The 27338-nt window shown below is 40.7% G+C and overlaps 1 protein-coding gene across 2 annotated transcripts in view; it reads right to left on the minus strand.

The window, feature by feature from the left end:
- baiap2b (BAR/IMD domain containing adaptor protein 2b) overlaps positions 1-27338 on the minus strand; it is a 106623-nt gene that overhangs the window by 66732 nt on the left and 12553 nt on the right. Inside the window, exons 2-3 of one of the 2 annotated variants that reach the window (XM_022190057.2) lie at positions 10459-10534; positions 5263-5349 (exon numbers count right to left, since the gene is read on the minus strand). In XM_022190057.2, the coding sequence (XP_022045749.1) occupies positions 5263-5349; positions 10459-10534 (163 nt within the window). The remainder of the gene's footprint in view (positions 1-5262; positions 5350-10458; positions 10535-27338) is intronic. The other variant, XM_022190059.2, reaches the window with a different exon arrangement.

A 27338-nucleotide genomic window follows, 5' to 3' on the forward strand; every position in this document is an offset into this window, starting at 1 on the left:
GGAGCTGAAACACTAAAAAGGGGGTCGGGCCTGAATATGAATGGAATTGTCAGACGACCGAGAAGTGGTTACAAAACATGCACTTAGACTGAGCTGGTTTTTAATTTTTAAAATGGTTATTTGTGGGAGAATCCATCTGCACAGCATCAAAAATCCACATTTAAACCAGCACACAGAGCCTCGTCCTTACAACTGAGGAGTAACAGCAGTCCACCTACAACTAGGACTTTAATCTCAAGTAAAACACAGAAATTCAAGTGCTTCACAATAAGATGAACTGCTTTTGTAATTGCATAACGACAGCATTTGCACATTGTTTACATCAAGCTTTCATCTCATGATTTATGATAAACGGCGACCTGCGCTTCCTTCCTACTCGTTCAAGCATCACAAGCAGGACCGAGATAAGCCGATGAGAACCAGAATCCATTAGAATAATCTGACTCATTCAAACCTAAACAACGCCAAATCCTACACTCAGTGGATTCTCAGATTCATTATATGCACATCTTGATATCTAAAAGTCAGAATAATTTGATTGCCAAAGACTCCGAGAACAACATTCAAGTGTTTGCAATCGACTTTGTTTTTGACAAACATAGTTCAAAAAGTAAGGCAATTTGTGTTTGGTAGGTTATTTCTTTGCATTTGCAGTTTATTTTGCTGCTGCTATTGACTCTTGTTTTGAGCTTCTGGTACCCTCAGGTGCCGTTTCAGGTCTTGTTCCTTCATATTTCAATCACCAAATCCATCAAACACGAGTCAATAGCAGAAGAAGCTGTTTGGCATGGACAGAGAAGATATGGCTCATCGTACAAATGCATGTTCCTTACAAACGTGGCACCAAATAAAAAAGGGAAATAAATAGGTTTTACAGTGGTATCAGATTCATTGCCAAGAAGCATTGTTACAACTAAGAAATCACCTACCAGACACTAATTTCCTTATTTTTTATGCTATGTTTAGTTGACGTACTATTCTCTTTTTTCATAACTATTTTTGTTTTCAGTTGTAGTTTGGTTGGTTTTTGCTGATATTACACCTGCAGGCTCGCATACCTGTGAGCAAATTTCACACAGGAATGGATGCGTGCCTCCACAGCTATGTTCGCCATGTGCACTGACTGCAACCCAGCTGCAATCCCATACAACAGTACCGCTCCAAAATTCACACCGTGCAGAACTAAGCGTCAAAATTTAACATCTGATTTTCTGCACCACACATTTTCATCGAAGTATCGAGGAAATTTGAAGCAAATTTACGAAATGTCACAAAAAGGAGGCTTGTTTCCATTGACTGCTTTGGTGTGAATAAACAAGGCTGCATAGTATTGTCAGAAGGTGGCGCTGTAGGCTACACGGCTGTAATAAACAGAGAAGAAGAACTCAGAAAATAAAAAAAAAATAAAAAAACTGCAGATGTTCGTCAAAAATTAAAAAAAAAAAAAAAAAAAAAAAAACTTTGAAGAGACTAAATTTGTGCAAGACAAAAATGGAGCAAGATCTTCAAGAAAGTTGCCATGGCTGACCTGCTGCTCTCGATGCAGACGGCTTCTCAGGTGTCGTTTCCTCACCAGGTTCGTCTGTACCCAGCCCCATGTTAACTACTTTAATGACAGTCACTTCTCTGCATGTTTGCAGGGTGGGTGGGGGGGTGGAACGGGTAGAAGGTGAGGCATCGTTTTTAATCTGCAAAGCACTTTGTATTGCAATTTTTTGTATAAGAAGTGCTATAAAAATAAAGTTTGATTTGAATTATTCTGTAATGTCAGCTGGTCTCTGCCACATTTCGCAACGAGAAGAAGAAGAAACAGCGAGCTGAATGCCACTATTTGAGAATTTATTCATAAAACGTGCTTCCATGTACCATGACAGCCATTCTCTTTTTAAAAACGGTCAGAAACCGCCTCATGTAAGCGTAAATTAACTTTTTCTAATGCAATACCTGAAAAAACACGATGGAAACACGGCAATGCCACTTCCTTCAACTTTCAGGCTGACTTTCCCTCAAAGAGCCGCAGTGATGAAGCCCGGCTGTGATCATTGACATTAATAATTGAGCTAATTTATCCATTTTTTCAGCTCCTCCTCTCCTCACTTCAGCCCGTCACATGCAGCTCCACATCCTCCGCTCGCGCACTAATGCCATTATCCGCCGTTCATGTTAGTGCTCTGATTAATTACCGTGTTTCTGGGAGTACAGTCCGAGGCAGCCACAAGAATTCGCTCAGTTTAGAGTCCGGCCCTGTTATTTCCCCTTCGCCACCACTCCCCAACAAAACCCAATTAAATGAACAATTACAAGTCGGCCGATTTTACAAATCTGCCTTCAGTCCTCATCAATTATGAAGTGTGAGGTAAAGCCCTGGGTGAGTGATTATCCCTGACAAATACACACAGCCTTATCTGTGGTCATAGCTCCGGTCATAGCAACACACACACACGTGCCAGCTGAGGAAACACACTTCAACCACAATACACACAGTCCTTGTTATCTGCTAATTAATAAGCTGGCAGGCGCGAGGAATTTTCCTCACATTTTGCCAGAACAATGGCGCTCAGTTTCCACTGGCCTCTTCTGGAGCAAAAATGAAAAACAAACACCCAACCTTCAGCAAAGCACCTCCACAGCCTCTCATTAAGAAGAAACAGGCTGTTTACTTTATAACACATCACTGAAACGGCCCAATGAGAAAAACCGGGAAATTATCTCCCACCAGCCCGCCCTACCGGCCTCTCCATTTACACCCATCCAATACCTTCGCGTGTAATCAGATGCTGCTCACATGTCTCCATTATTACTCCGCCAAAGATTGCCACGGAGTTATCTGACGATCAGCATTTGTTTGTTCATCTGTCCGTTAGCAACATTACTCAAATATGGAATAACGGATTTGGATGAAATTTTTTAGGAAAGGTCAGAAATAACACACGAACCAAGTGATTAGATTTTGGCAGTGATGCCAAAAAGGTAAAGATTTCTGTATCATTGCCAGATAGCAGCACGGCGTCACTGTAACCATGACAACTGCCTGCTGACAATCACGATTGTGATCCTACTACAAATCAACAGCTGCAGACTTATCAGGACTTATCTGTCAGAAATGATCCAAGGAACAACTGATTAAATTGTGGGGGTGTTTCTGAGTCCCATCAATTCCCGCCGCCCGCTACATATTTAGATCACATGATTCGGTATCCGTACATAACGTACACATGCAGAACACACGCCTGTGCTCAGCGCAAGGTAATTTTGTTTGTGGGTACATCTATATTAAGTGAACACATTCTATGTCGTGGCAATTTCTGATCATAAATAACTAATAAACAAATGCTTTAAAAAAAAATGCTGCATTGCTGACAACGCCGTAAGGGGGAATGAACAGCCTTGGCGGAGTACTGCGCTCTTTCAGTGCTTTCCTAGTTTTTATTACTTCCGACTGGGAAACAATGTGATAAAAGATGCATTTAGGTGCGTTTTTGTCGTGACAGATGGAACACATTGTCATCTATAGATCAGCAGCTACACATGACCTACAGGCCTACAGAGGGGCTCTATATCCAGACCTCCTGAATCCTCCCCAAAACTACTATTATTCACTCCCTTCGCAGGTAATTTGCATTTTGCCAGGTAATTTACTGAGGCCGCGAGGCTCAGCACGAGTAATGGAATATGCTAAAGCATCCGCGAAAGCAATAAACCTCGTCCAACCCGGCTTCGGTCGCCGCAGAACCACGGCTGCTCTGAGCGCCGCCGATATGTGGAGATGGCATCAATCCATTCTGCTCAGCCTGGTCTGTCATTTCACCGGAGGCGGAGGGAGGTTCTGCCGAGTTAAAAGGCTGCTGAGTCATGGTTAGGCTGCCAGAAAAAGAAAAAAGGAACACACACACAAAAAGTAACAGGCAACCCCAGCATGCATGCAGACAAAAGACTACAGAAGCACAAAAGACAGAAAGCAAACAAGCTGATGGAAATGTGAATGTATGGATGCATGATGGGACACACAAAGTCAACATTTTTGGTTCTAAATGTGTCGTACGCATGCACGTAGTCTTTGCAATTACTGCATAACTACAGACTGCATTTTAGCATACAGGTAAAGTTAGTTAATGCTGCAAAGCAGTTTGGCAGACTATTGAAGCAGAATTCCAGCCAGGTGCCAATATTTTTCAATTAAATTCCCTTCTTGGAGCGCAAAGGCTTCCGCTGCTCATTCTTTTAAGTGGTTTTTAATGGTTCAGGTTCGTATGCTCGACCCCTAAAAATGGCATGACCTGAAAGTGATTGGAACGGGACATCTGAAGAAGTTAACGAGCTTTTTCATCGTTCAAAATTACAGCAAGCTCAACCGAGTGTTTACTCAAAGAGACACAGGGAGAAAAAAAAAAAAACATGAAATGATGAAGCTCCAAAAAAAGTTCCCCACATGAATAATGAATGCAGCTTTTATATCCTCCCCGCTCGCCTCAGATATTCCCATTTCACTCCCCATCGTCCCTCCGTTTTCTACTGTTTCCATCCACGCCTGATATCTAAAAAGGAACGAAGACGTTGCAGTGATCCGGGACAAATTCGTCACACTCTTGCGCCACGTGAGTGGCTCTACAACACAACTTCACACTGAGGTTGCTGCTTGTGCATCTCGCCTAGCTGCTGCTAAAACTATGACGAGCAGAACCAGAGCTGATCCGACCAGAACCAGATGACACCGCGAGAGAGCCAAGCGAGCTGGAAAAAAACGTGTTCCCTCACATCTTGCTGGAGCGGCATTCAAACCAGAAGGTTTTTCATTACCGCAGTAAATACACTGAGGGCTTATAATGAATGGGGTGCAAATCCACGTCCTCATCGTGTGTGCCAGACAAATTTGTGAATTTAGTGGTGAATTAAAGAAAACAAAAACACACAACTGGAGAGCCTTTATCTCCCCTGAATGTGACGGAAACAAGGGATTAACCAAATGGGCATGCTGTGACAATCAAGCAGAATTAATTCCACTCCAATCAAAATGTGTCTCACTATATGAATCGAGGGTGATAATGCATCAAATCGGCTCTGAGGTGCAGTTAAAGGCAGATTAATGCTCACTTTCGCTACTGAATTACTTGGAAAAACGGCTGTTTGTGTGTTTATGCGTGTGCGTCCGGTATCAGGCCGGTCATCAGCTGCTTCTGCTCCACAGCTCAAGCCATCCACCATCTGCTTTGTGCAACCCCCCTCCACCCCAGCAGGGGCGCTACTGCCACTACAAGGACTCACCAAGATCCTTAGAGCCTTGACTTTCGCTGGCCATCTCGCCCATCCGCACCAGAGCGTCGAAGTAGCCCTTTGCAGCGTATGTGACACCTGGAAACATGGAAGCATTGGGCATCAGATCAGGGGTTGCGGAGTTGAAAATGATGTCTTCTTCAGCTCTGCAACCCTCCCCTACAACCCTCCCCTTCCCCCAGAGAGGTAAGGTTGGGCATGGGAAATAAAGAGCGACAGGCGGAAATGGAGACCAGGCAGGAAGAGAAAAAGCTCTATGGAAGGCAACTATAGGAAACAGAAAGAAAGCTGTAGAGGCTAACACGGTCTGCAGCAGAAGCTACTTTTTAAAGGACTAGTTTACCCAAAATTACTGAAAGACATCCTCTTACTTGGCGTCTAGTCATGCAAACAGTGTTCTGGTTTCTCTAAGGATTGGGTTTAATCAGTCGATGCTGTGCTAAATGCCACTACAAAGACTCAAAACATGGTTGAATAATCTGATGTTACTGTCATAGGGAATAATCTGTTATTTTTTGTAGCACAAGGAACAAATTATCCCTTTTTTTCCAACTTTAAAATGGTCTAACTTTATAATGGAGACTGCTACAGCAGTTTACTCAGAGTAGACTTCAAATAAACGGGCAAAGAAGTCGGTGTGGCTGCATTTTGCTCAAACTGATGGACAAAGTCATGTGTAACCAACACGGCAGATCTAAAAACAGCACCCAACTTGTCTGTGGTGTATTCCTTAATAGTTAGTCTCTCTCCAGATCATTTCATTAAAAAAAATATCCAGGTTAAAATGATTTAATATGCTTCAAATACCAACTTTTCATGTTGATTTAGAAATAATTTAGGATAAAAAGATGAACAAGTAGAGTGCACTAATGTATAATTGAGACTTAACGTACGATTTTAGTTTATCAAAATTTTCTTTGGAAAACTTGAGTCCAAGGATTATGAAGGCACAAACAGGCCTTCGGCGTTAAATAATGCAACAGGTGCATATAATTTCAAGTCGACGTTATGCTTGTCTGTCTGAACGTGGCCCAATATCATGCTTTAGTCATGAGTCTCTGTTAATCTTTCAGGCAGAGTACATTAATAACTCTATACTACAACCTTCAGTATTTAGGAGAAAGCTGCAAGTCAAATACTGTAGTTGTGATAAAACAACAACTCTAAAAATTAACTGCAATTGATATGTGCCAGTTTAAAAATTCAAAAAGTACATTTCCATCTATTTGCATGGGTGGTTACAATGGGGGGTACTTTGTAATTTGGATAAAACTAAATCCTTAAAATCCTCAACAGCTCCTCACATCTTAGCAACCATGAATGACAATATGCCGCCAAAACTTTCCACTGCAGCAATGTGAAAAGAAAGCACTCCACAATTCAAATAGTCAGCCATTATTCTCTGCGGTGCATTGTCACACAAGCCGGGACAGAAACGGCGAGTCAGGCCTCAAAAAAAAAAAAAAAAAACGGCGACAAGATGGCCTCAAGCAGCAGCGACTGTGAATTAAAGCAGGTCAGGGGTTAGCTACACAGCGACTGACAGCCATGATGACAGAGGACACATGTCCAGTCCAGAGATACATATGGATGAGGGCTGAGTTTATTACAGCGCTGTCATGTTGATGGGTGTTTGTGCTTTGAACTGCCAGAGAACGCCCATGCAGGATCCCAGAGAGAGGGCTAAAATGGCAAAGCATTCATATCACAGTGCCACGAAACAATGGAAATCTATTCTGAGTCCAAGTTCACGGCTGTCTGGGTGAAAGTCCGCAGAGACGCCGAGCGAAAAGCCCGCCGCTATGCAAGTTATTGTTCTGAAAATGAAAGCTGCGCCTGGCTTTCTCGGTCGGTAAACACACTTAACAATTTCATTTCTCCAATAAAACCCTTCTGAGGTGACTTCTGAAGCAACCCGGCCCGCTCTCGCTTTTGTTATCGAAGTCAAGATAAAAGCCGGTAAACCTTTCCAACCCCTTCTCAGTAAGCTATGACAGAGACGAGGCAGGACCCTTTTTCCCCGCTCGAGCTAAGCCGAGGTGGGATGTGAGAGTGTGGGAGAGGGTGAGGCGGGTGATGGAGGTGAGGCTAAGACGGCTGGATGAGCGAGGCTAATTTAATCGATGTCCGGAGAAATCTCAGGCAGGCCCAGGTGAGGCGGGATTAGCCTAAGGAGGTGTCAGCTGGAAAGTGACGGAGAGAAGAAGAAAGAGGAAGGAGGGTCTGCCTGTAAAGAGGATTAGAACAGTGATATAAAGCCAGAGAGTGTCAGTGTCATTGAAACATAAACAAGGGGGCCTAAATCAGCCCAGATCGGTGATAAGCTGCCCATCTTTATGTCTTCGCTCTAAATCAAGCTTTCCACAAACTCAATCAAATCCCCTCTCGCATTTCTTCTCAGGGAGCATATGGCGTCTGACGATGTTTAGCTCAAAACACATGTAAACAGCCTGATTGCAAATGGGCTGCATTTGGAAAAAAGTCAGTCTTTTGGATTCAATTATTTCAGTGTAGTATATTAAGAAGCCGCACCAAACTCAATACAAAGTGTTTTTTGTTTTTAAAAAAAAAAAGTGTTCTTATTTTATTCTTATATCATATTTGTATTTTCATTATTCTTGCTGCTGCTCTTACCTTTTTCTTTATTTTTTTCCCATATATAAAGCCGACTTGAGAAAAGAATAGCAATGTACCAGAGCAATATAATTCTCTTCTTTTAGAGACATTAGTTGATTATGAATATGAGAGGTGATCAAAAAGCTCTGCTGACGTGATGATTGTTGTGGTAGTAGGTCAAATTAGTGATTTCTCCAGAGAAGATGGATGATCCAACCTTCATGTGGAGGACCATCATTGGAGATGAAGTGGGTCTGCAGCTACCACCAAGAGAAGAGACAGCAGTTTTCACAGTGTTGAAGAGCTGCAGATTCCAAATTTGGACACGAAACGTTAGCTCAGGAGTAACGTGAGAATGTTCGTTGTTTTCTTTAACAGTTAACGTGAAATTCAGATTTCAATTCTGCCATTTGGTCACGGTTTGTGCTCAACATGTTTAGATAATAGGTCTTCCAAGGAGCTTTACAAGTCTTGCAGGAGCACTGGGAGCAGAGTTTCACTGCACAACAAAAATACTTTGACATGCCAACGTCAAATCTGATACAGTTTTATATTTTAAGGTTGTTGATCACCTCTCAAGTCGTTTATTAAGACAAAATATCCTGTTTCAGCTTCAGAAACATGAGGACATGCTTTAATCAGTTTTATACCAAACCTATTTAGTATCACCGTTTAAACAAGCAATTTAAAGATGCCAGAAACAGGGTTCAGCAGTAAATAAACCAATTTTTTAATTAAAGAAATAGCTGAAAGAATGTCCAAAGAAAAATATAATCATTTGTTTCACACTTGACTGAAGATATAATTGTTGAAAGTCAGTTTTCATTATAATGGAATATCTCCATAGGGGTACAGCGGAACATTTCCAGCAACCATCACTCCTGTGTTCTAATGCTACATTGTGTCAGCTAATGGTGTTGAAAGGCTCATTGATGATTAGAAAACCCTTGTGCACTTATGTTAGCACATGGATTAAAGTGGGAGTTTTGATGGAAAAAGTGGAATTGTCTGGATGACCCCAAACTTTTGAGTAGTACTTGTATCTTAGCCAATGCAGCCCAGTTTTAACCCAGACTAGAGTTCCTCCGATCTTTGCTTTTAAACATGTAGTCTCTCACCAGTGAGGTGTTCTTTACCCCACAGATATACAGCATCCAACACATCTCCTGCTAAACACAGAATCTGACTCGGCACCACATCCCAAACCACACGGCCCTCATCGAGCCCAAATGCTTCTAAACCCAAACAAAACAAGTCAAGCCTCCTTCCTGCATCCCGCCGATCTTCGCGGTCTCTGGGGGATGCGAAGCCGCCGCCCCAGATCTACTTAAAAACCCAGCGGCTGTGCTGGCGTGTTTCCAGCGACAATAGCTGCTTGCTGGGTGCCCGGCCCCGCTCTGCACCGCTCTACTCTAAACTCTGCCTCCGTGCTGCTGCCTGGCATTGATGAAGTGTAATCCCCACTCGGGGAGTCGCAGGGCTATTTTTAGCCTTATCTATCAGACTGGAGTGAGGCCTCCTTTATTGGTGCCGAGTCTTCCCTCACAAAGGAGAACCCTGCTCCACACCAAGCACACAGAATACCAAAACCACCCCTAAAAACATCATGCGACCCCGATAACCTCCTCCTCCTACCTCAGAGTGGCATCTGAGAGCAGAGGGGGAAGGTTTTCTTATCAATAAATGGGCCCAACATGCCTGGAGGTGGGTGTTATCTAAAGACATGTACACGAGTGTTTCTGATTTGGAGGCATGGAAAATCAGAATCGACTCTAATCAAATAAGCTGCGTGACATTCTCTACGACGAAGAAGGCTTTGTGAGCGTTTCTGTCATGCATTTCTTACAAAAATCTATTTCTATTCATGAATACTTCCATCTAAATCCTCCCGTTTCTTTTTTTCCCCACCCGTCTTGTCCTGGATACCGGCTCGGCCCGCTCTGGTTTCCTGAGCCCCATGAGGGGTTTCGTTATTCTCGCGCCTCCTCCTGTTCCACTTCCCATTGGCTCGTGCTCCACTTAGCTCCCCCCCAAGACGTTTCCGATGCTTTGTCTTTAACCTTGAGCCACTACTGCATGTACACCTCAGTCTCTCCATCGTTCTTTCTCACGCAAACACATGACCGTGCAAACACACCTGTGCAAGCCACAAAAAGCAATGACAAACAATTGAGGTGGACATTTAGGATCGATGGACTGGTGCTGGAGGGCATGGACGACGACGTGTGGACATCATAACAGAGGAACAATCACCATCAGATCTTTCTTAAATAGGTTAAATATATCTGTAGCTGTAACTTTGCTGCTGTAACTTTACTGACAGAGCAACAAACTCAGAGCCAAAGTTTGAGGATTCTGTAGGAGACTCTGGCTCGACACCAACAGCACTATCAGCTACTAAATATGTGTCGTCATCATGCCTTCTCCCTACTCGAGATAAATCAAGAGGATAGAAAAGCAGCGCCAAGTGTCGGGTCAGTTGGCCCTCTGCCTGGACAGTTTGGGCGGACAGGACGGATGAAAGAAGGACGAAGACGGAAAGTAAACAAGAAAACGTTCGGGTGTACTCACTGGTGAGTGCCTTCTCGTAGCTCTTCCCCATGGCTATGAAGTTCCGTAAGCAGGGGTTGAACTGCTCCATGATTGACTGGGGAGAGGAGGAAAGAGGCACGTTGGGTTAGTAACGAAAAGACAGCGACACAAACAGTGACATGAGCAACCGTGACGGAGCTTTACTGGGACACGAACACACAGCTGAGCCAACCACCAGGACTGGTTTCTAACCTCTCAATGAGGACTAGAGGGATGAAACGGAGGGGAAAGGACCGAAGAAGAGAGAGAGAACAAGTCACTGGGGGGGCTCGTGCACATGTTGGTGTGAGTGTCACCTCCCCTGCTGCATTTATTAAAATAAAACCTGCTTTTGGCTGCAGACTCCTTCAGCTCAGCAGCAGATCTGGCCCCTTTACCAGTCCTCCCAGTTTCCCAGCACTCGGTGAACTCTGGCACACTGCTCCTGCTAATTACTTTTTATGAAAAGGTTGGCTTCACCCAAATTCTAAATAAAATATTTTCTCACCCTCTGGCAGTCGTCAAATCTCAGAGACATATCTGAAAATCTGACAAAAGTGACAATATCTGCATGGTCAGCGACACAGGATAATAATTTTGTAGGCCGTATGAAGCTAATCGCAGTAAACAAAAAGGTACACATATACAGGTAGTTTCAGCAACAAGGTCAAGCATAAATGGAAAAACAATGAAAATATAGGTTCCTATTAAGAAATATTTAAATACAAAAACCACACCTGTAACCCTATACTTTGTTTAAATAGGATTTCCATTCATTAAAATGGTTGTAACTGACAAATCATCATCTTACGCCATTACGGCGAACAAGTTAGCAAACAATCAATATCTACATCAAATCAAAATTTTGCTTTAAAACAACCAAATTAGACCAAAGTTCTGCATGTTATTAGACAGGCAGCAACAAAATTATGTGCAAAACATCAAGACAGTATAAAACTAGCAAAATCAAATGGTAAATGGGCAAAGCAGGATTGCAACTTGTAATATCAGTTTGTAACAAATATGAAGTAAAGACGAAATACTGGGGCCATTAAGAGCAGCTATTAGTCATTGGAAACGTATATCTTGAGTTTTATCTAGTAGAATATTCTCATTTACTTTCATTCTTCGTCGGATCTAAGACAGCTGAAAATCTGTCAAAACTGAAAATAACTGACGAGCTACAAGTGAGGATAGGAATATTTTTATAGCATATTCTGTCATTTCCAACAAAGTCGTTTGGGCAAAAACATGGCCTAGAAAATGCAAAAATGCAACGAAACTGTAGATTCTGTCAGGAATAGTTGAATACCAAATAAACAAATCGGACTAAATCAACCAGAACTGAGTTTTGCCAACTTTTGTTTGTTTAAATCTGATTTTGATGTTGATGAACATGTTAGCAAACGGTTGTCTGTATCTGTACATTGAAGTGAATTCTTTTATACCAATACTTACTCGCTTGCATCTAGACTTACAATCATGAATTGATTAATTAATGGCTTGTCAGCTGTTAAATTTTGATCATCAGTTAATTCATTTACTTTAAAAGGAAGAAAGTCAGAATCCTTTGATTCCAGTTTCATAAATATTAAGATTTCCTGGTTTATTTCCTCCTCAACGACAATAAACTAGATATCTTTAAAACATTTGTCCTCTCTGGCTTTTACTGATCAACATTTACCATTTCATATACTAGACAATGGATTATTCAGGAAAACAACAGTTAAATTAACAATGAACATAATCTTCAGCTCTTTAGCTGCTAAACGCTCCACTGTTCTCTTCATGCTCGTACTAATAATGCAGATTGAGGGTTTATTCAAGCTTCTTTAGCTTGAAACTGCTACTAAAGGCATTAATGACGATGAGAACCAAAACAAAGTTGCACACAGCACATTGCAATTTTTTGCAATATTGTGAATTAAAACACTGATTAGGTGGAATGTCATAGTTTTACTAAACATCTAAAACTTTGCTGGTAACTTTTCCTTGTAAAGTTACATCTTTGCACTAATCTCTTACTCAGTAAAGCACTAATCAGAGAAAACATTCTGAACCATCAACTTCTGGTGCTTTGAATAGCTGATCTGTGTTTAAATAAGTCAGCCATCAAGAAGAGCAAAGACAGATCATACAACACTGAGCATTTAGTGGAATTATTACAGATCTGTGATGGTTAAAAGGTAAAGACACATATTCAAAGGCAAAATATGAAGTTAAATCTCTCTTTCTTTGCTGACAGATGGCCGAGTGTCGGTCAGCACACAGTGGAGTCGATCCACGACGAGAACAAAACAACAAGCAGGGGCGCGAGCCCTCGTTAAGAACAAAGGGAAAAGTCAAGAAGAGATGTGTAATGAGTTTTACTGTCTGTCTGTCTGTGCAGTGACTCAGCCTCCCACTCAGTCCAAGCTGCCCTTTCACTTCTGCTGGTAAAACCCTGCAATTTAAAAACCAGAAATTTTCTCTCTCTGACTTTCTTCCTGAACTTGCAGGACTGAAAGGTGAAAGAGAGAGAGAGAGAGAGAGAGAGAGAGAGAAGAGAGAGAGAGAGAGAGAGAGAGAGAGAGAGAGAGAGAGAGAGAGAGAGAGAGAGAGAGAGAGAGAGAGAGAGAGAGAGAGAGAGAGAGAGAGAGAGAGAGAGAGAGAGAGAGAGAGAGAGAGAGAGAGAGAGAGAGAGAGAGAGAGAGAGAGAAGACCAGAAAACAGAGTCCACAATAGAAGAAAAGATGCAACTTAGCTGAGAGAAGTCTGAAAAATGAAGACTTCATGACCCTGCAACATGTATTTAAAACTGTAAAAGTTGAAGAATTATTCAGTCGATCCTCTCCGGGCTAAATGTCCTCTCCAAGGCCATCTTCACTTTCTTAAACAAACAGCAAAAACATTCTCTTTCGGTGAAGTTTTCAAAGTAAATATCACCCAAGTTGAGGACATGGCACACAACCATGACTATACAAAGACTGTTGGGGAGTCTGAATCACTGCTTGCTGGTTGTTGTAGTGAGTAGTCACTACTCTGATGAGTCAAAACACTCACAGATGAAGTGAAAAACGATTATCTTGTCATTTCATGGCTGATTAATCTGTTCATTGTTTTCTCAACCTAGCAATGGAGTTGTTTGGCCTATAAAATGTCAGGAAACTGTGAAAAAAATGTTAATTTTTCTCAAAGCTCAAGATGACAAGTGTCTCAATTTGTACACAAGCCAAAATTATTCAGCTCAGAAGGAGAAAAACGGAATATATTCACATTTAAGAAGTTGTAATCTGAGAATTTTGTCCTGCTTTTGTCTTAAAAATGACTCTCACTGAAGCTAAATGACTGTCCATTTACCTTCTAACTAGGGCAGCAACCAACAGTTTCTGAAGTTGGTATGTTGGTTTCAAAACGCACGGACAGGCGTAAATACCAGAGTTGTGGCCTAATAGTAAAAAAAAAAAAAAAACACATCCTATACCTTTTTCTAGATACTTTTGCTCATTTTAAATCCAAAATGTCATGAAATCAAGGAGAGACATGAAAACAGAGGAAAAGATCATTAAAGTGCTAAAAGACCCTGTCTGACTGAAGGATTTTGACCTTTTTTGTCTTGAGTCAATCTAACTGAAACTAATTGAGAGAATTTTTGCAGCTCTAGTTAGAAGGTAAGTAAACAGTCAACATGTCGACTTTAGAAGAACTGGACCAGTGTAAAGACCTGGTTTTTGTCAATAGTCAAATGAAATTACTTCCTTTACCTTTTTCTAGATACTTTCCCTCAACCTTGATGGAAATGTCATGAAATCAAGAACAGGTATGAATAATTCATGAGAACAGAGGAAAAGAACCTATCTGACCAAAGGATTTTTATCTTTTTTATCTGCCTTAAATGAGTCAAACGGATAAATCAAATGTCAAAACAGTGGACAATCGATTCATTGTTGCAGCTCTACTTAGGTGAGTGAACATTGGACATATTGGCTGAAGACAAACAGTCGTAAAGATCTGGTTTTTGGTCCAATAGTCAAATAGAATGACATCTTTCACCTTTTCCTCGACTTTGATGGAAAACGCCATAAATCATGGACAGATATGAGGAAGAATTCATGAAAATAATGGAAAAGACGATTTAGGTGCTACAGACATTCACGCTAAGGCAGATGTTTTGATGTGGAAGTGCTTTGGATGGTTTTCAAAAAGAATCACTAAAGAGGTTGACCAGCTCTTACCATGGCTGCAACTTACAGACTTTCAGGAAATTTCAACAAGTAAAACCCACATAAGAAAACTCACAATTCAACTGCAACCGTGAGCCACTTCACAACAACCAAAGAATGACACCACAGTTTTAGGCACTTCTCCAGTGTAGCAGTGGTGCATTTTTGCCTTCGGTGGTCTGAGGAGGGTTCGAACTGCCCACCAGTGGTATGTCTGATTCCAACTTACAGCTTTCTGTATGCATCTTGGTGCTGATGCAACAAAGAACCTTTAGAGGTCTTTCTGGGGTCTTTTAGTTGCACACTAAAGGATGAAGACATACTGATGGATTTTTCAACACCAGGCCTTTATTTAGTACAACTTCTGTTAAAAGGCAGGGGAAAAAAAACCAAAAAAAAACCCTTGTGTTTCCGAGTCGAAATAGAGTGTGGGAGTGCAGAGAGGACGGAACAATGAGCATAAGGCGGAAGGAGAGCAGGGACACATCTGAGGCCGACAGACATCTTTTCATTGCTGCTCGCTACACGGGACGCCTGCTAATGCCCGCCGGGTGACGCACAACAGTCACCTTGGTGCACAAACTTCACCGCCACTTCAAAAAAAAAACAGGGAGGCAGGAAGTAGGACAGGACGACACGGGGGTGCTCAAAAAACAGGCCGAGCGCCCGGCGAATGAAGAGAGCTTCAAGGTGTATGAATAAGGTTAAGTTGGGAAGTGCTTTTTGTGCAATGCAAGGCTGTAATTTATTTAATTTCTGGATGATAAACCGGTTCTGATAAAAGCTCCCTGCTGTGGATTCCTGCACAGCCATAAAATGGCGTCATAATGAGCACAAACAGGTTAGCGGCGTTTCTTTGTGCATTTGTTGTGGACAAACAAACCTATTTATACACCCGATTCCCCCTCGCCCCTCTCCCTCATCTCGGGGTACATCTTCCGTTATGTAAGGCGTCGGCTGCTGAACAAACCCAGAAGAGCTCCAGCAGCGGTAATCATCGCCGTGGATGTACCACTGCTTGGCAGGAACAAAGGGAACGATCAACAAAAGGAATATAAATAGAAGATGGAAGGCGGCCCGGTTCCCATGTCTGAATAAACACACGTACAGAAGGAGGGCTGGGAATGACTGCGACGAGGTGTGTGTACATGCTTGTGTGTGTTTTTGTGCCCGTGAGTGATGAGTCGGGTTATGTAATCACCGTCAGACAGGTCCGGCCGGCTTCGTGTGTTGCATTCTTGGTGCGGTGGCCCTCGTTAAAATGCTGTCAGAGTTTCACATGCGTGCAAAAATGTCTCCACCAAAACGGAAAGATGAAATGCACCATTTTCAACAACTTTTTCCTAGTCGACCCATTAGTTTAGACATGAATATGGAAAAATCTACCCTGCGGAGCTTAAATGGAGCTTCTCTGCATCCATTTGCTGCCTGATTTTCATTTACCTAGCAGGCTTAATGTGTATTAATGGAACAGATTAACATCTTCACTTTTTGCAGAGAGTTGGCAAAAGTTGATGTTTGTGTACGATCAATTTAAAGCTACCAGCAGAGAAGCAGAGACAAAATATATTAACAAAGGGTGCATGTTTGTGCCATTAAGCCTCACTGTTGATGGTTTTCTGTCATCCTTTTTCTCTTTCTTCCGTTATCAGCAGGATCAGAATCTTTTCTTGGACTCTTGTGTTTTCATAACCAACTTCTTTTTCCACCTCTGGCAAATCGGTCGTTCCTGGCTTATGTAAAAATGCATCACTACTGGTGCACAAGGAAGGAAATAACACCACAGAAACCAGATGGAAAACTCTGGAATACTTTTATATACTCTGAGATTTACATGGCTTTTAGTTTGAATGTAGTAGACATTCATTCACATGTAAAAGTTTTGCCCTCTAGGTTCAATTTAGCTGAGAACAAAGACAAAAAATGGGCAAAAAATACTGAAAAAGTGATTGCTTTTGGTCTCCGTTTTGTTTTATGGGAGCCAGACTTAAAAGTTTTCTATCCACAAACTGTCACTTAGTGTATTTTTAATTTCATGAAAAGGAGGACTTACTGTTGACAAAACATTGGTTAGTCACTAGACCTACAACAAATTAACTATTTTTGTAGGCGTCTAACCAATCTGCATATCTATTAAAGATAAAGTCGACATTTTCTGATTCCAGCTCCCTAAATGTGAATATTTTCAGTGTTTTTACATCTTCTTTGACAGCAAACTGTGCATATTTGGACTGCGGACAAGCAAAACATTTCTCATCTTGAGCTTCACCATTTTCTGACATCAATTTAGCATATGTTGAATTTCATGAAGGACTTACAGTTGACAATGCAATGTTGCAGTCACTTGAGCTACAACCAGTTAACTATTTTGGTAGTCGTTTAATCAATCTTCATAATTTTTTTAAGAAAGAAACAGTCTACATTTTCCGATTCCAGCTTCCTAAATGTGAATATTTTCATTTTCGCCCTCTTCTTTCACTGTAAAGTGCTTATATTCGGATTGTAGACAACACAAGATGTGTCATCTTGGATTTCAGCATTTGTTGACATTTTAAAGACCAAACAACTGTTCAATTCATCGGGAAAATTAACAGATTAATCGACAAAGTAAAAATTTGATACTTGCAGCCCTAGCAGTCACAATAATCAGTGCAGAGAGTAATTCTAGTCGTATTTTCCACATTTGTGAATATGTGAACGTCTTCTCTGTACCAGGTGATTGTGTGCATCCACCAGAACACAAAGACGCCAATCTACCGTACATATATTGAACATGTCCTCACAGTATCTTATTATCTGCAGCAGTCTGTGTGCTCTCAAAGGAGTCGAACCAGGTCTTCACGGTTCATTGAATACCAATCCGGTGCCAACTTTAAGTCCTTGACCTTCCTCAGACTCGGTTTCGTCGGAGCTGTACAACTGTCCTTCACACTCACAAATCAGCTGTGAATAATGTCCATGGCCGAGTCTCTCCTGGTCAGAAACCGGCCGTCAGTCACCATCAGCACTTCACTAATTCATGAGTTCTCCCGTCACCACGACGCACTCACATGGTTTATCGGGGATAATTTAATAGGATCATTAATTTGGTCGGCCCTTGCTTAATCCACACTCAATCAGCTGAGCTTGTTCCTCCAGCAACGGGGACCAAAGGCTGATTAGCATTCCGCCCGTGTGAAAGACCACATTTGAGGGAAATGAGAGGGATTACAGAGCAAACGCTGCTTTGTTTCACTTTGCCCGTTCGCTTCGGTCATGTGTTTTAATAGACTCACTAATCGCCAATTAAATGCCAGAATAACAAATAATACATGGATTGTCTCATCACGTTGCTCTCACGACCAAACTGCGATCTGGAAGCCAAACACCACCAAACTGTGAGTTATCGTCTGGTCTGCTGAAACAGTCGCTCAGACAGAAGACACTTTTCAGTGATCTCAGTGTGATTCTGCTGAAAAGATGATGCACCGTTTTTAAAATCAATCCTTTATGAATCTTCAGTGTCAAAGAGGCAGCATTTTCTTTTAAACATTCTGGCTCTGAGAGACTAAAATGCCACAGTGGAGCTAATCACCAAATACTTTAAAAATCTACCATGAAGCATATCGCTGATCCCGAAGTGGAGACGGAAATGCCATGCAAATAATTAGCTGAGTCAAGAGCAAAACGGAATTAACCTTTAGGAGAACAAGAGACGGCAAAATCATACAAATTTAGTGTCTATTAGGGGGCAATTCTTTTCATACTTTAGCAAATCAACAAAGTGCTCAAATGAATAGAATTAATTTGACTGTTCAGCCAACAGAAAACTAATCAATGTCTTTTAAAACAAACCATTAGCATGATTCAGTTGCATGAAATAACTGAATAATATGTAATGCATGAAGAAAACAAGACTGAAGCTTGGTTTTTATGAGTTAAATCTTAGTTTTCACATCATTCAACAGAGGGAATGGAAATCAGCGCCATGATCTGAGGAACTTTGATGGATTTTTGGAGGATTATGCAATTCAAAACAAACTGCTGAATATTTTCCCAGTTTTAATTTTCTGATGGTTTTTAGGTTCTGGCCCAGAATGGTACAAAAATTGTGCAAAATATGTCCAAAATAACCCCAAGACTTGACCAAAATGACCAGAAATTTCTTCAAAATGACTCAAATATTGGCTAAAACGTTACTAAAATGACTCTGTGTATAAAGTAATTCATAAGATGTCCAAACTAAACCCAAAGTATGTCCAAGGTGATTAGGAACCTCTTCTGAATCACTCAATTTTTGTCCAAAATGACAATCTTTTCTAAAATGAGCAAAAAATTGTGCAAAATGATCAGAAACTATCAGTTGTTGTCCAAAATTACTTATAAATTGTGGAATATTTCCACAAGATGGCCAAACCACCCCACAATTTGCCCAAAGTGATCAGAAGCTTCTCCACAATTATTCATTATTGTTCAAAGCGACAAAAAAAAAAAAAAAAAAAAAAATTCTTAAAAATTACTCACTCAAATGTGTCCGAAAAAAGAAAACTCAAAATTAGCAGAAATTTCTCCAAAATGAATTTTTCTCAAAAATTACTGAATTGTGTAAAATTACTCAATATGTCCAACAAAACCCAAAATGATCAGCAGCTTCTCAAAAATGCCCAATTCTTTGTCCAAAAACTTCTCCAAATATCCTTAAAACTCAAACAAAATGATGAGAAACTTCTCAAAAATTATTTTTCACCCAAAGTGACAAAAACATCGAAAAAAATGGCTCAAAAAAAATCTACAAAATTACTCCTAAACTTATCAAATAACTCCAAAACCTGTCCAAAATGATCAGAAACTTCATTTTTTTGTCCAAAATGATTCATAAATTGTACAAAGTAACTCAAATTATATTATGCAACGTTGTAGGAGACAAATAACAGATCTATTAATAGATAAATAATCATAGCCTTAGTTCTATAAACGAACCAGGGCAACAAAACAAAAACATGACTGCGTTTTTCAGGTTCTGGATGCACGTGAGCGTCCGCATGACTTCACAGCACTAAGATCCATCTCAGTGATATGTCGTCGTTGCATTCGGCGTCTGAAATATTCATCTTCACATGGAGAAGCTGCTCCACCAGCGGTTGCGGGGCAGATGTTCGTCCTGGAGGCAGTCGTGTGTGACAAACCGTGCGTGTGAGTGCACAAGCGGTACACTCTTGTAACGCTGCATTTGTGGCACTTTAAATTCACCTGTGTGTCGGTCGGTGTGTGCATGGTTGTTTGTAGTTGCGTTGCAGAGCGCTGGCAGGCAGGACGAGCTGCCATGTAGCATCACTTTCTGCAGGGGAGACTGAGATCCGGACTTGGAGGGTTTTTTCCAGCTACAATTATTCTTTTGTGTTTAAAAGCAACCACCTGTCTGTCACTTTATGTACTTTATCAGATTTGACAGGAGCCATTTTATAACTATTGACAGATAGACTAGATGTCATTTTTTAAAATAAATTGGCACTGGGCAGTGACCAGGAGGACGTCCAACAGAGGCCACGATGCTGCCGAGGCCTGAGCAGCCACCACAGCTAATGTGATATTTTCATGGGTGTTAATTCAATAAGCCTCAACTCTACATGACACACCTGCTTACTGCTATGTCAATGGTAGGACATGCTTCTGCTGGTAAAAGCAGCTAGCAAGTGCATTAAAACGTTCAAAAGTTTAGCTTTTTGATCAATATGCATTTAGTTTAAAATACAATAAGCACAATGCAGAACAGCAGTAATAAATATAATCTCCATTTAAGTATAGAAATGTGGTCTCATTTGTTATTACTATGGTATGGTTGTGTTTTATCAGCAACTAGATGTTCTCAACCACAAAAAAGAAAACCATATCACTGACCCACTATTCATAACTGTACAATACTAAACTGACAAGCATCATATGAGCATTTTCTTAGCTGACAGCTCCATGATTCAGCTTTGGTGAAGGTAAAGAAAAGCAAAAGCACTTGGTAACCATCTGGAAAAGATGTTGGTTAGAAGGAACCAAGGTCACATGTTGGAATGAAGACTGAAGGTTTACCGTCTCACAGTCTAGCCTCAAAATGCTTTGTCTTTCTAAAGGGTAACACAATGTAACTCAATCATGTTTTTACATTTAGATAGCAGATTTTGTCTAAGACCATATTTATTCTTCACTAAAAGAGGTTCCTTATTGGCAGCATTAGCTGAGCATTTCTTGCGTTTAATCAAGGAAACTCGTCTGCCTAACTGATGCAGACTGTGGGTAAAAGCATGACATTTCAGTTGTATATACATCTTCCCTTTTGCCATCTGCAGCTGACAGTTTTCAAAATTCTCCTGCAACAACGCAGCCCGTTCGGTTCTTTTGGAGAATTAGGCACTTTCAGCGATGTTCCACCAAAACAAGTTCCCTCAGCTCTATTTTACAGACACTGTTTCTGCACCAAGATGAATGCGATTGGTTAAAAGAAATACAAACGAGCCAAATAAAGCGCTTCCTGGTTTTACCTCTATAGTGGCATGATAAAGGGGTGCAGTCAGACCATTCTCTACAGAAACTGGTAGATTACCAGTCAACATTTCATCCCGATTCAATAATTGACCCGACTCAAATTCAGCAGCAAGGAATCTTCCACTTTCAAGCATCTTATTATAAAACTACAAATTCAGCATTCATATTTTTGATAGCGTAGATTGGAAATAGAACTGTGTGTAGTAAATCTAGACCTAAAGTGCGATCTGCATACTTAGTTTTCAAGAAAAAGTCTTGTGCATACTTGTGTGAAAGGTGTGACTTCATTTTCTAAGAGACTCTGGCTAAAGTAACGTTGAATTGTTGTTCACAAATTGAGGTGATTTTGTCGACCATGAAGGTTCTCCAATGTTACGCATCCAAACGTCTAAATTTATGGCCTGAAGACGTCCTAAGAAAACGATGCGGTTGATTGTTTTCATCATTTCTTGTGTCTCCAGTTTCTCAGTTTAGTCGACACATCAGTTTTACATCACACTGCGATATAAAACTGCGATGTGCGGTTACAAAAGACGACGCTACGTTTCCCCAACGTTACCGCGGAAATATGGCAGTATTTCAATTTTAGTGGTGCGGCGGTCATAACAGATGGTGAATACGAGGAGAGGGAGATTGAATAGGTAGCAGGTAGCCCTCAGCATCAAGGTTAATAGATCTATCAGAGCAACATGGCAGCGCATGGACACCACGTCCCATAACAGATGAGTGATGTGGAACGGAGCCAGAGGTTATACAAGGCATTAATAATAGAACAAGGGGAGGCATGAAACGAATAAATCTGACATCTCTCTGCAGTGTTTGTTACAAGTTGAGGTGCAGTCAAACAAACTGAAGAATTAAAAGGTTAACAAGCGCATTAGGAGCACTGAAATCCCCGACTAAATTTTAATTAGTTGAAAAACACTCCCGGTGCAAAAGTTAATGAGTGTTCAAGAACAAAGTGTGGAGAATCCAAAACCTTGTGAGTGTAAATTCTTTAAAATCCATTAAAATGCAGACAAATAGATGAAAGACACTGAGTGGAATCTCTAATTTACTAGAAAATCAGCTAGAAAAGAAGTATATGAGGTGAAAACAAAACTGAGCGGTGAAAAATGAGATGCTTTTTGAAACATGTACATAAACCACAGCTGTGTGGTTCTTCACTAAACCCATCTATTACCTACTTCCCACACAGGTAAGCGCCTTCAGAGCCAAACACTCGAGAGAATAAAAGTAAGAAAACAAGCGGCATTGGGAACACTGCGACCTGGCTGGCTCAGGCGGCTGGTGTGCACGTACGAGTGTGTCGGTTGGCGGCAGGAGTCGAGAGTGCGGGGTGAGTCAGAACCTACACAAACAGCAGCAGCTTCGTATCATGTCGGGGCGCAAATTACTGTAAAGCCAAGCCAGCCATGTGGCGCCATTAGAACCTGCTGCGCCGCTCGCTGCCAAACAGATTAACCGGCAAGAGGAGAGCTGGCAACCCCGTCAAGGAGGCAGGGATGAAGCAGGTGGAGGCAAAAACAAGGAGACGAAAACACGCAAAAATAACCGAGTGGAGGCAATGTGCTGCAGGCGACAGATTCATTTATGTGTTATCAACATTTAGATAACAAAACAGCACTCATTTGGTTCCCCACAACTAAAAAAGAAATGCTCGTCTGTGCTACAAATCATATTAGGCGCTTCCTAAAGCAACAGGCAGCTGACGGGAAGCGATCCAGATGTTCTGGTTTCACCCGGAGCAAAAATGAAAATACCCAGATGTTGCAGCTGCAGCCGTAATAAACAACAGGAAGCAAACAAGCAAGACAAAAACGAAATGTCTCAGGGAGCTGTCTCCTAAATTAGATCACAATCCGCTGTTTGGAAGTATTTGAGACCAAATCATATACAAAGCACCCAGATATCGCAGAACTCCGCCAAGGCTGCTCAGTCACGATAATCTTTAAAAAAAAAAAAAAAAAAAAAAATCATAGTCTGCAGTGGTGGATTTGTAGTAGGATCACACAATCATGTGATCGTCAGCAGGCAGCTGATGTAGTGTTCACTTGTTGTCATGGTCACAGTGACGCCTCGTCGCCATCTTGCAATGATACGGAAATCTTTAATAAATCTGTGGATCCAAACTATAAGCCGCATCACTGCCAAAATCTAATCACTTGGTCCTTGTGTCATTTCTGACCTTCTCTGAAAATTTCATCCAAATCCGTTGGTCCGTTTTTGAGTAATGTTGCTGACAGACAAACCAACGCCGATCGACACATTACTCTATCCTAAGAATAAAAAAAAAAAAGTATCGTCCAGCGTCACAGAACATGAAATTAAGAGCAGCACCATTGATTTAATTGTGTAAATAAACTTTTTGGTACAATTTGGTTTACATTTTGCCTCCAAGACGTGAATTTTGCAATCTGATTTTGACACAATTAGCCTGAACACAGCACAACATAAAGGCAACAGCAGCCCTCTGTTTATTCAAACATGTAGATTATTACTGTTATGCAAGATATTCTGGCCTCTGAAATAACTGCAGTTATCATTTTCAGTTCAGTTACTGGGAAGCACCGATTTGGCTCGTCATGAATCAGAATGCTTGTAGACATTAGTTAAAACTGGACTACATGAACTTTAAAAAAAATGAATTAAGAAAAAGAACAACCTGAGAACAGCGGGAATTTTCAAAAACAAACTGCAAATGCTAAATACGCTTCTCTGAGCAATACAAACCTGCAAAAATTAATATTTATCAGAAATGGATCAATTCAGTCCAGTAACATTTGGAACGTTTACCTGGGCTGAGTGAATATTTTATTTACCAAAGGTTCCCGTTTGCTGGAATGTGTCTTTGATATTTATGAGTCTGTAATTCAAAAGTTTAACATTTAAAGTCAGGCTTAAGGACAAGGAAAGCTATATCTTTATGGATCTGGAACATTGTTCTAAAGGCAGCAATCTATGGCAAAGTTTAGTCTATAAAAAATGGTTTGTTCAGGTCATACTGTTAGTTTATGGCTCCAATAAACACATTTTTACAATTTTTAACTATAGTTTGAAAAATTGGTAGAATTTGGTTGATTTTTTACGTTTTTTTATTACAGTGTAAAACCAATTCTCACCTCTTAAGATAAAAACAATTAAAAAGGTAAGAAAACTTAGGAACAGGATGCTTTTTTTGCACCATTCTTACTTTAGCAATTGTCAGTTTTGCACTGCTATCTATGCATACTTCCATAGATGTGTAAACATCTGTATTTTATTATTCTTTTTTCCTCATTCCTAGAGTGAGACCAGTAGCTGAAACCAAATCCGTTGTATGGTGTGGCCATTGAAGCTGATTCTGATTAATTCTGAGCTCCCACTGAGAAAAAAGTATAAATAAATTTTTAAAAAAAAGGAACATCAGTGGACTCAGAGAGTCAACAGCTCCGGTGTTTGATAAGTAAAGTTCACCTCTTTGTCCTCCTGCTGTGCGACTTCTGGCTTTGGGAACATTAACCAGATTAGAGACGAATAAACAAACACAAATCGGGAAGGTCGCTTGCTCTACGCGGGTCGCCATTGAAACGGCGAGGGCTCACGGTGCGTTTTGGCTGCCGCTCGCCGGTCAAGGTTACCTCCCATCATCAGGTTTTACTCTGCAGGTGTAGAGCGCATGACGTTACAAGAATGAGCTGATGTTCAAACATCCATCACACAATGTTTTCTGTCAAGTAACGTCCTGAACCTTACAAATACGCCTCCATCATTCTCTCTTTAGCTCTTCATCCATTTCTACTCAGAAATGTTATTTAACCCCATCATAATAATGTATGGGTGAGCACGTGTCACAGACATAATAGTTTATGTTCCTTCATTTTAGGCAAATGTTTTAAAAGGCATTACATAAAAATATGGCTTTCTGCTCAATTTGTGCTTTCACTTTTCTACACTGTGGTTATGCTACTGGATACTGCTGCCACCTGTGTGTTGATTTGCTCCGTTATCTCACTGGATGTTGGTCCAACAAAGGCAGTTTTGTTGTTAAAGCCACATTCCAGAGGTTCTGCTGTTACCGCTTTATCGCTAAACCTCTCCTGATAACCACAGAGGTTTTTTTGTTCTCATAAAGTCTTGGTGGAAACTTCACCGACGCCGCAAACCGCTGAGACCGGACGCTGCACTTCAACAGTAGCAGTCGGCTTTTCAGTCGCGTTGGGAAAACGCTCAATATCGGACGTGCAAAAACAGTGAAAGAACGCCAAACATCTGCAGATTTTCAGAGCCTACAAAGAATATTATAGTCTACAAAGAAAACCTATTTCTACAACTTTTAATTGCTAATAATCCCTTGTATTTACTACACTAGCTGCTACAATTCCATATTTGTTTTTTTTTTTAATTTAAAAAAAGTTAAATTCCTCGACTGTTTAGGACTTCTTCCGATTCCTTTCTTTGTCACTTATTGGTACAAACTGAATATGTGGGGCTTTTTGTAAGGAAAAGCAAACATGATATCTGAAGAAAACAGCAATTTTTTTTTTTTTTACATTTTATACGCCGAATAACAAACAGTCACAGCACCACACTGGAGCCGACTCAGTCATTGGGTTTCTACCATCTCCTGAGAAAAATGTGCCACTTTTTGTTGCTGGATGCACTTAAACAATAGCATTCCTCTTTTCATTCATGTTGGAAAAAATGTTGGTAATGAGACCGAGACACGACTCATTCTTCAAGCAACAACAGTGAAAGAATGCCAAACATCTGCAGAGTTTCAAAGCCTCCAAAGAAGAATAAGTCAATATTCATTTGCTTATTATTTTTATCCTTTCACACATGCCAAACCGTCTTCCATAAACTCTGCACATTCTCAGGCAATACACAAGCTGCCACAATCACGTTGGTGTGTATTGTTTATTATTGGCATTAACTGAATATTTGGGGCTTTTGGTCAAACAGCATATTTGTTTTTTCCGTTTCACACACACCAAACAACAAAAGGTTGCAGCCTGACAATGAGAAATATGCAGCTTTTCAGTTGCTGGATGGATATTTGGTTACAAAATATCTAAAGAAAACAGCATTTTTTTTTTACAATTTTTTTATTTTCTACACCGAACAGCAAAAAGGTTGCAGCCGAACAACAGCATCATCGCGCTGAAGTGGACTCAATCATTGGGTTTCTCCCATCTGAGGAAAATAAGCAGCTTTATCGTTGCCAGATGCACTTCAACAATAGCATCCAGCTTTCCATTCATGAATTTATTAATATATCTGATAAAAAAACTCTACTTAAAGCTACAAAAACTCTTCTTAAAAATGCAGACGGAAAGCTTTCAGAGCTGCTAAATGACACCGGCGCCCGAAGTTTAGTGAAGGTTCGAACTGATGTCATAAAAATGTAGGATGACTGTACGTTTCCAAACAGCTGCTCATCCAGCTTATTACCGAGAGCAGCTTGTTATCGTCGTCGCCTGCAGGCAGCCCCGCGGCGCATTATGGAACCTACAAACATTACCTCCAGAGGTAGCATCATCAAACAATCTCTAACTGTCAAGAATATACTTTGCTGTGGATGTACGCTGAATACTTTATGTGCATGATGAAGAAAACTGCCACTTATTGCAGGAGGGAGGTTCAGATTTTGGGCTCTGTTTGGCTTGTTGGTGTATTGAGTGAGCAGCAGCAGAAGAGAGAAAAAAAAAATTTCAATCAAATCCAGCCGAGCATGAGGCCACGGGCCGAGACACAAGTAAGTTTTTGCTGCAAATCCAGAAATAATTGAAGCATTACTTAATGTTTCAAATTAGGGCGTATTTTAATATTTCTGCCATCTTTCACATGAACTACCGCATCTGTTAGGATTAAAATACACATCATGTATCACTGGATGTTCATATTTTGACAGAGACAAATGTAGGATTTATAAACCCTTTTCTAAACATTCATTATCATTACTTTCTAGATTAAAAAGGGGCATTTTAAAATGAGAAACACCATTAAGAAACCAATTTTTTTGAAGCAGCATGTGTAAAATTGACAGTATTGTGCATTTAGCATTGCTGAAGTTTACACAGAAACATATGCATGAAATAGGCTGTTTATAGATGTTATAGCATCAAGTCTTGAAAGTAATTTTACAGGGATGCCAGCTGCTTATGGCAGCTTAACTATATTTAG

This window comes from Acanthochromis polyacanthus, chromosome 19 (genome assembly GCF_021347895.1).
Source record: "Acanthochromis polyacanthus isolate Apoly-LR-REF ecotype Palm Island chromosome 19, KAUST_Apoly_ChrSc, whole genome shotgun sequence".
Classification (NCBI taxonomy): domain Eukaryota; kingdom Metazoa; phylum Chordata; class Actinopteri; family Pomacentridae; genus Acanthochromis; species Acanthochromis polyacanthus.